The following is a 10,087-nucleotide window of genomic DNA, read 5'->3' on the forward strand; positions in this document are numbered from 1 at the left end:
AAGGTCCATTATGAACTAGATCCCTCCTACAAATAAACCAGTGTTCTCTCTAAGGTCCATTATGAACTAGATCCCCCCTACAAATAAACCAGTGTTCTCTCTAAGGTCCATTATGAACTAGATCCCCCTACAAATAAACCAGTGTTCTCTCTAAGGTCCAGTAAGGTCCATTATGAACTTCCTCAAATAAAAGTGTTCTCTCTAAGGTCCATTATGAACTAGATCCCCCTACAAATAAACCAGTGTTCTCTCTAAGGTCCATTATGAACTAGATCCCTCCTACAAATAAACCAGTGTTCTCTCTAAGGTCCATTATGAACTAGATCCCCCCCTACAAATAAACCAGTGTGTTCTCTCTAAGGTCCATTATGAACTAGAGCCCCCCTACAAATAAACCAGTGTTCTCTCTAAGGTCCATTATGAACTAGAGCCCCCCTACAAATAAACCAGTGTGTTCTCTCTAAGGTCCATTATGAACTAGATCCCCCCCTACAAATAAACCACAGTGTTCTCTCTAAGGTCCATTATGAACTAGATCCCCCTACAAATAAACCAGTGTTCTCTCTAAGGTCCATTATGAACTAGATCCCCCCTACAAATAAACCAGTGTTCTCTCTAAGGTCCATTATGAACTAGATCCCCCCCCTACAAATAAACCAGTGTTCTCTCTAAGGTCCATTATGAACTAGATCCCCCAAATAAACCAGTGTTCTCTCTAAATGAAACCCCCTACAAATAAACCAGTGTTCTCTCTAAGGTCCATTATGAACTAGATCCCCCTACAAATAAACCAGTGTTCTCTCTAAGGTCCATTATGAACTAGATCCCCCTACAAATAAACCCAGTGTTCTCTCTAAGGTCCATTATGAACTAGATCCCCCTACAAATAAAATAAGGTCCATTATGAACAGATCCCCCTACAAATAAAACCAGTGTTCTCTCTAAGGTCCATTATGAACTAGATCCCCCTACAAATAAACCAGTGTTCTCTCTAAGGTCCATTATGAACTAGATCCCCCTACAAATAAACCAGTGTTCTCTCTAAGGTCCATTATGAACTAGATCCCCCTACAAATAAACCAGTGTTCTCTCTAAGGTCCATTATGAACTAGATCCCCCTACAAATAAACCAGTGTTCTCTCTAAGGTCCATTATGAACTAGATCCCCCTACAAATAAAAACCAGTGTTCTCTCTAAGGTCCATTATGAACTAGATCCCCCTACAAATAAACCAGTGTTCTCTCTAAGGTCCATTATGAACTAGATCCCCCTACAAATAAACCAGTGTGTTCTCTCTAAGGTCCATTAAATAAACCACAGTGTTCTCTCTAAGGTCCATTATGAACTAGACCCCCTCTAAGGTCCATTAAACTAAACAAATAAACCAGTGTTCTCTCTAAGGTCCATTATGAACTAGATCCCCCCTACAAATAAACCAGTGTTCTCTCTAAGGTCCATTATGAACTAGAGCCCCCCTACAAATAAACCACAGTGTTCTCTCTAAGGTCCATTATGAACTAGATCCCCCCTACAAATAAACCAGTGTGTTCTCTCTAAGGTCCATTATGAACTAGATCCCCCTACAAATAAACCAGTGTTCTCTCTAAGGTCCATTATGAACTAGATCCCCCCTACAAATAAACCAGTGTTCTCTCTAAGGTCCATTATGAACTAGATCCCCCCTACAAATAAACCAGTGTGTTCTCTCTAAGGTCCATTATGAACTAGATCCCCCCTACAAATAAACCAGTGTTCTCTCTAAGGTCCATTATGAACTAGATCCCCCCCTACAAATAAACCAGTGTTCTCTCTAAGGTCCATTATGAACTAGATCCCCCCTACAAATAAACCAGTGTTCTCTCTAAGGTCCATTATGAACTAGATCCCCCCTACAAATAAACCAGTGTTCTCTCTAAGGTCCATTATGAACTAGATCCCCCTACAAATAAACCAGTGTTCTCTCTAAGGTCCATTATGAACTAGAACAAATAAACCAGTGTTCTCTCTAAGGTCCATTATGAACTAGATCCCCCTACAAATAAACCAGTGTGTTCTCTCTAAGGTCCATTATGAACTAGATCCCCCTACAAATAAACCAGTGTTCTCTCTAAGGTCCATTATGAACTAGAGCCAAATAAACCAGTGTCCCCCCTACAAATAAACCAGTGTGTTCTCTAAGGTCCATTATGAACTAGATCCCCCTACAAATAAACCAGTGTGTTCTCTAAGGTCCATTATGAACTAGATCCCCCTACAAATAAACCAGTGTTCTCTCTAAGGTCCATTATGAACTAGATCCCCCTACAAATAAACCAGTGTTCTCTCTAAGGTCCATTATGAACTAGATCCCCCTACAAATAAACCAGTGTTTCTCTAAGGTCCATTATGAACTAGATCCCCCTACAAATAAACCAGTGTTCTCTCTAAGGTCCATTATGAACTAGATCCCCCTACAAATAAACCAGTGTGTTCTCTCTAAGGTCCATTATGAACTAGATCCCCCTACAAATAAACCAGTGTGTTCTCTCTAAGGTCCATTATGAACTAGATCCCCCTACAAATAAACCAGTGTTCTCTCTAAGGTCCATTATGAACTAGATCCCCCTACAAATAAAACCAGTGTTCTCTCTAAGGTCCATTATGAACTAGATCCCCCCAAATAAAACCAGTGTTCTCTCTAAGGTCCATTATGAACTAGATCCCCCTACAAATAAACCAGTGTTCTCTCTAAGGTCCATTATGAACTAGATCCCCCTACAAATAAACCAGTGTTCTCTAAGGTCCATTATGAACTAGATCCCCCTACAAATAAGGTTCTCTCTAAGGTCCATTATGAACTAGATCCCCCTACAAATAAACCCAGTGTTCTCTCTAAGGTCCATTATGAACTAGATCCCCCTACAAATAAACCAGTGTTCTCTCTAAGGTCCATTATGAACTAGATCTCTCTAAGGTCCCCCTACAAATAAACCAGTGTGTTCTCTCTAAGGTCCATTATGAACTAGATCCCCCTACAAATAAACCAGTGTTCTCTCTAAGGTCCATTATGAACTAGATCCCCCTACAAATAAACCAGTGTGTTCTCTCTAAGGTCCATTATGAACTAGATCCCCCCCTACAAATAAACCAGTGTTCTCTCTAAGGTCCATTATGAACTAGATCCCCCCCTACAAATAAACCAGTGTTCTCTCTAAGGTCCATTATGATCCCCTACAAATAAACTAGAGGTCCATTATGAACTAGATCCCCCACAAATAAACCAGTGTTCTCTCTAAGGTCCATTATGAACTAGATCCCCCTACAAATAAACCAGTGTTCTCTCTAAGGTCCATTATGAACTAGATCCCCCCCTACAAATAAACCAGTGTTCTCTCTAAGGTCCATTATGAACTAGATCCCCCCTACAAATAAACCAGTGTGTCTCTCTAAGGTCCATTATGAACTAGATCCCCCTACAAATAAACCAAAGGTCCATTATGAACTAGATCCCCCTACAAATTCTCTCTAAGGTCCATTATGAACTAGATCCCCCTACAAATAAACCAGTGTTCTCTCTAAGGTCCATTATGAACTAGACACAAATAAACCAGTGTTCTCTCTAAGGTCCATTATGAACTAGATCCCCCCCTACAAATAAACCAGTGTTCTCTCTAAGGTCCATTATGAACTAGATCCCCCCTACAAATAAACCAGTGTTCTCTCTAAGGTCCATTATGAACTAGATCCCCCCTACAAATAAAACACAGTGTTCTCTCTAAGGTCCATTATGAACTAGATCCCCCTACAAATAAACCAGTGTTTCTCTAAGGTCCATTATGAACTAGATCCCCCTACAAATAAACCAGTGTTCTCTCTAAGGTCCATTATGAACTAGATCCCCCCCCCTACAAATAAACCAGTGTTCTCTCTAAGGTCCATTATGAACTAGATCCCCCCCCTACAAATAAACCAGTGTGTTCTCTCTAAGGTCCATTATGAACTAGATCCCCCTACAAATAAACCAGTGTTCTCTCTAAGGTCCATTATGAACTAGATCCCCCTACAAATAAACCAGTGTTCTCTCTAAGGTCCATTATGAACTAGATCCCCCTACAAATAAACCAGTGTTCTCTCTAAGGTCCATTATGAACTAGATCCCCCTACAAATAAACCAGTGTTCTCTCTAAGGTCCATTATGAACTAGAAGTGTTCTCTCTAAGGTCCATTATGAACTAGATCCCCCTACAAATAAACCAGTGTTCTCTCTAAGGTCCATTATGAACTAGATCCCCCTACAAATAAACCAGTGTTCTCTCTAAGGTCCATTATGAACTAGATCCCCCTACAAATAAACCAGTGTTCTCTCTAAGGTCCATTATGAACTAGATCCCCCCTACAAATAAACCAGTGTTCTCTCTAAGGTCCATTATGAACTAGATCCCCCCTACAAATAAACCAGTGTTCTCTCTAAGGTCCATTATGAACTAGATCCCCCCTACAAATAAACCAGTGTTCTCTCTAAGGTCCATTATGAACTAGATCCCCCACAAATAAACCAGTGTTCTCTCTAAGGTCCATTATGAACTAGATCCCCCCCTACAAATAAACCAGTGTGTTCTCTCTAAGGTCCATTATGAACTAGATCCCCCTACAAATAAACCAGTGTTCTCTCTAAGGTCCATTATGAACTAGATCCCCCCTACAAATAAACCAGTGTTCTCTCTAAGGTCCATTATGAACTAGATCCCCCCTACAAATAAACCAGTGTGTAAGGTCCATTATGAACTAGATTACAAATAAACCTCTAAGGTCCATTATGAACTAGATCCCCCTACAAATAAACCAGTGTTCTCTCTAAGGTCCATTATGAACTAGATCCCCCTACAAATAAACCAGTGTGTTCTCTCTAAGGTCCATTATGAACTAGATCCCCCCCTACAAATAAACCAGTGTGTTCTCTCTAAGGTCCATTATGAACTAGATCCCCCCTACAAATAAACCAGTGTGTTCTCTCTAAGGTCCATTATGAACTAGATCCCCCTACAAATAAACCAGTGTTCTCTCTAAGGTCCATTATGAACTAGATCCCCCCTACAAATAAACCACAGTGTTCTCTCTAAGGTCCATTATGAACTAGATCCCCCCTACAAATAAACCAGTGTTCTCTCTAAGGTCCATTATGAACTAGATCCCCCCACAAATAAACCTGTGTTCTCTCTAAGGTCCATTATGAACTAGATCCCCCCTACAAATAAACCAGTGTTCTCTCTAAGGTCCATTATGAACTAGATCCCCCCCTACAAATAAACCAGTGTTCTCTCTAAGGTCCATTATGAACTAGATCCCCCCTACAAATAAACCAGTGTTCTCTCTAAGGTCCATTATGAACTAGATCCCCCCTACAAATAAACCAGTGTTCTCTCTAAGGTCCATTATGAACTAGATCCCCCTACAAATAAACCACAGTGTTCTCTCAAAGGTCCATTATGAACTAGATCCCCCCCACAAATAAACCAGTGTGTTCTCTCTAAGGTCCATTATGAACTAGATCCCCCCCACAAATAAACCAGTGTGTTCTCTCTAAGGTCCATTATGAACTAGATCCCCCCTACAAATAAACCACACAGTTGTTTGCTTATGTTTTATTTGTCATCAGATATAAAACTCAATGAATTGATGTCTGTATGATACAGCGTATAACTGCTACCTATGAACACAACATGTGGACCCTCTTGTTATCGGGGACAAAAGCAACAAGTCATTTTCAATGTGTGTCATGTCAACACAAACGATTACTTGAACATGTAAATATATTGTTATTATTATCCGTAAGATAGACTGACTGAAAAGTAGAATTATAGTTCACATCTTTAGTTGTATTAGGACTATGCACTATAGTTGACCCAGTTTGTCTATGGTTCACAACGACAGGCCAGAATAACACCTATGTATTTACAGTGTAGGCTACCTGCCTTCTCACTACAGTGTAGGCTACCTGCCTTCTCACTACAGTGTAGGCTACCTGCCTTCTCACTACAGTGTAGGCTACCTGCCTTCTCACTACAGTGTAGGCTACCTGCCTTCTCACTACAGTGTAGGCTACCTGCCTTCTCACTACAGTGTAGGCTACCTGCCTTCTCACTACAGTGTAGGCTACCTGCCTTCTCACTACAGTGTAGGCTACCTGCCTTCTCACTACAGTGTAGGCTACCTGCCTTCTCACTACAGTGTAGGCTACCTGCCTTCTCACTACAGTGTAGGCTACCTGCCTTCTCACTACAGTGTAGGCTACCTGCCTTCTCACTACAGTGTAGGCTACCTGCCTTCTCACTACAGTGTAGGCTACCTGCCCTCACTACAGTGTAGGCTACCTGCCTTCTCACTACAGTGTAGGCTACCTGCCTTCTCACTACAGTGTAGGCTACCTGCCTTCTCACTACAGTGTAGGCTACCTGCCTTCTCACTACAGTGTAGGCTACCTGCCTTCTCACTACAGTGTAGGCTACCTGCCTTCTCACTACAGTGTAGGCTACCTGCCCTCACTACAGTGTAGGCTACCTGCCCTCACTACAGTGTAGGCTACCTGCCCTCACTACAGTGGAGGCTACCTGCCCTCACTACAGTGTAGGCTACCTGCCCTCACTACAGTGTAGGCTACCTGCCCTCACTACAGTGGAGGCTACCTGCCCTCACTACAGTGGAGGCTACCTGCCCTCTCACTACAGTGGAGGCTACCTGCCCTCTCACTACAGTGGAGGCTACCTGCCCTCTCACTACAGTGGAGGCTACCTGCCTTCTCAGGACACCAGGGGGAGACAAATGTCCATGAAAAATAAATATTCCCCTCCAATCCTGGCCAGAATCCATATGATTCCATATTAGTTATTCCATATTATATATTCCATGTTAAATATTAAATATTAAATATTTAAGTCATACCATGGCAACAATGATAATCACCTAATGTAGATTCAAGCAAACATAAATAATATGATCATAGTTTATTTCTGAATGGCGTCAGTATTAACATACCATATGTTATCCACTATCCACTAAGCCTGTAGGAAATTACATTCCTGCCGGTCTACATTCTAGCATCTTTTTGAACGCTTTCCTGAAGCTGTCATCCAGAAAGGCGTAAAGAAAAGGGTTCAGACAAGAGTTGGCGTAGCTGAGGCTGGTGATGAAGTAGGACAACCCGATGAGCAGCGGAGTGGTCCGCAGGTCGGTGGTGAGAGCCACTATGGTGCTGAGGTGAAACCCCGTCCAACAGAACAGACACACCGCTAAGACTATAAACACCATAATAGTTACTTTCTTTTTAGCCTTGTCCAGCGCCTTGGCGTTGGAGTTGAGGCGCATGTTCCGTAGTTTGTACAGCATCATGGTGTAGAGAATGCAGATGGTCGACACCGGGATGGCAAAGCCGAGGATCAGGGTGTATATCCGGCTCGCCTTGAACCACAAACTCTCCGGGCTCGGGAAGCTGAGGACGCAGCTTTTCCGGTCCAAGTCATCGGGACTGATGTAGACCCCGGCGAATACAGTAAAAGGCATCACGATAAGAATCACGAGGATCCAGACGCACAGGCTCACTATCTTGGCCGCGCGGTACGTGCGGTACGGCATACGCTTGGAACGCACCGTCGCCAGAACGACCAGATACCGGTCCACACTCATAACCGTCAGGAAGTAGATACTGGAGAAGATGTTATAGTGGTCTATGCTCAGGATGACCTTACACAGCACCTCTCCTAAGGGCCAGTAGTGGAGCAGGTGCTCGGCGATGTTGATGGGTAGGACCAGGGTAAACAGGTCGTCGGCTATCGCCAAGTTTAGGATAAACATATTGGTCACCGTTTTCATTTTAGGCGCTTTGAGGATAACGTAGATAACGGCCGTGTTCCCCGTTAAACCCACGGCGCATATTACCGAATAGATCACAGGCAGGACTACATAGAGGTCCGCGTAAAAGTAGAACTCTGATTGGGGCGTGCAGTTCAGATCTGTCCGGTTAGTCGCGCTCAGATAATAGTAGTCCGTGGATTCGTTACACACCACCGGAAATACCCTGCGGCTGTTCGAGATAGATATATTCTCCATCTTCTAAGTCTTCTAATGTTTTATTGCACGTAAGAATAGAGGAAAGCACGTCGTTCAGGATGCATGTTTGTTTAGAGGTAAAACAGGCAGTGGTGAAGTGTCATTTTGGCTCTTGTGTAGGTCGTCTCTGTCTGATTTTACGCACGCATTCCGCATCACGAAATCTATGGAGAGCAGAAATATGGAATACAAATGAAAAGCAGTACATCACAACAAACCTCTTCTGCTGTTAAGAGTTTATTCACAAAAACATTATATCATAATTTAACCCACATCTATCACAATGGATTGGATAAACACAACACCCACCTATACGAATAGATCCACTTGGCACAGACGTCAATTCAACTGTATATCCCCAGCCAGCTCCACGTTGGCTCAAAGTAATTGAATTGAAAATTATGTAGAAGCAACGTTGATTCAACCAGTGTGTGCCCGGTGGTGACGCACTGTTATTTGAGTTATAACCTGCAATAGGACCACAATTATAAATGTTATTTTAAACCGAGAGTGCAGAAATACATTTTCAACAACAATAATATTTAAGTTTTTTACATTTATTTTTCCAGACCATACACATGACATATCACGTGGTCATCAATCATGCTTGTGTCATGTTTGTGCCACAATCAAAAGTAACAAAAACAAAAAGCTCAATTAGGGGCTTACCCGTGCTCGTGGACGCTCGCTCCTTCTCCTTTCTGTCTTCTGTGCTGCGGTGAGCAGCAGCAGCAGCTGCGAACTGGAGATGTCCACGTCCCAACCAGTTGGACCGGAGGAAAACACTGGACGGGTGACGTCAGTCCACAGCACAGCCGCGCAGTGAGGCACGAGGCACTCAGCTCGCTGTAGGTACCCAGAAGTGTTGCTATACTTCGTGTCCTGTAGTGAGGAATAACCAAGTGATGATATTACTCCTCTGCATAGACACGTGGTGTATTTATTGTAAAGCATAACTGTTGGCATATTGCTGTGTGGTATGGCTGCTATGAGTGATTGCCTTTTTTCTGTACGGATAGAGATCCTAGAGGTTGTTATTGCTCCTGGACTCGAAGTGTATCTGGGCAATATAATGTTATATTGTTTGCCTTGGTGTTGTTACAGTGTGAACATTACAGTGGTCTATGATGGGGACATTACAGTGGTCTATGATGGGAACATTACAGTGGTCTATGATGGGGACATTACAGTGGTCTATGATGGGAACATTACAGTGGTCTATGATGGGGACATTACAGTGGTCTGTGATGGGAACATTACAGTGGTCTATGATGGGAACATTACAGTGGTCTATGATGGGAACATTACAGTGGTCTATGATGGGAACATTACAGTGGTCTATGATGGGAACATTACAGTGGTCTATGATGGGAACATTACAGTGGTCTATGATGGGAACATTACAGTGGTCTATGATGGGAACATTACAGTGGTCTATGATGGGAACATTACAGTGGTCTATGATGGGAACATTACAGTGGTCTGTGATGGGAACATTACAGTGGTCTGTGATGGGAACATTACAGTGGTCTATGATGGGAACATTACAGTGGTCTATGATGGGAACATTACAGTGGTCTATGATGGGAACATTACAGTGGTCTATGATGGGAACATTACAGTGGTCTATGATGGGAACATTACAGTGGTCTATGATGGGAACATTACAGTGGTCTATGATGGGAACATTACAGTGGTCTGTGATGGGAACATTACAGTGGTCTATGATGGGAACATTACAGTGGTCTATGATGGGAACATTACAGTGGTCTGTGATGGGAAGTGGTCTATGATGGGAACACTACAGTGGTCTATGATGGGAACACTACAGTGGTCTATGATGGGGACATTACAGTGGTCTATGATGGGAACACTACAGTGGTCTATGATGGGAACACTACAGTGGTCTATGATGGGAACATTACAGTGGTCTGTGATGGGAACATTACAGTGGTCTATGATGGGAACATTACTGTGGTCTGTGATGGGAGGACACTTTTCAAAA

General features: G+C 42.8%; 1 protein-coding gene across 2 annotated transcripts; it reads right to left on the reverse strand.

The window, feature by feature from the left end:
* Window positions 1–5,619: 5,619 nt before the first annotated feature.
* On the reverse strand, window positions 5,620–8,908 carry LOC118382431 (neuropeptides B/W receptor type 2-like). 2 transcript variants are annotated; one of them, XM_052481264.1, is made up of 4 exons: window positions 8,752–8,908; window positions 8,392–8,550; window positions 6,351–8,246; window positions 5,620–6,271 (listed from the first exon to the last, which is right to left on the reverse strand). In XM_052481264.1, exon 3 carries the CDS (start codon window positions 8,080–8,082, stop codon window positions 7,048–7,050), a length of 1,035 nt encoding a protein of 344 aa, XP_052337224.1. In that variant the 5' UTR covers window positions 8,083–8,246; window positions 8,392–8,550; window positions 8,752–8,908; the 3' UTR covers window positions 5,620–6,271; window positions 6,351–7,047. The 2 variants fall into 2 exon arrangements, with proteins under 2 accessions (XP_052337224.1, XP_052337223.1); XM_052481263.1 differs by having other exon boundaries at window positions 5,620–6,298.
* Between the last annotated feature and the right edge of the window lie 1,179 nt (window positions 8,909–10,087).

The sequence above is a fragment of the Oncorhynchus keta genome, chromosome 27, assembly GCF_023373465.1.
Source record: "Oncorhynchus keta strain PuntledgeMale-10-30-2019 chromosome 27, Oket_V2, whole genome shotgun sequence".
NCBI lineage: Eukaryota > Metazoa > Chordata > Actinopteri > Salmoniformes > Salmonidae > Oncorhynchus > Oncorhynchus keta.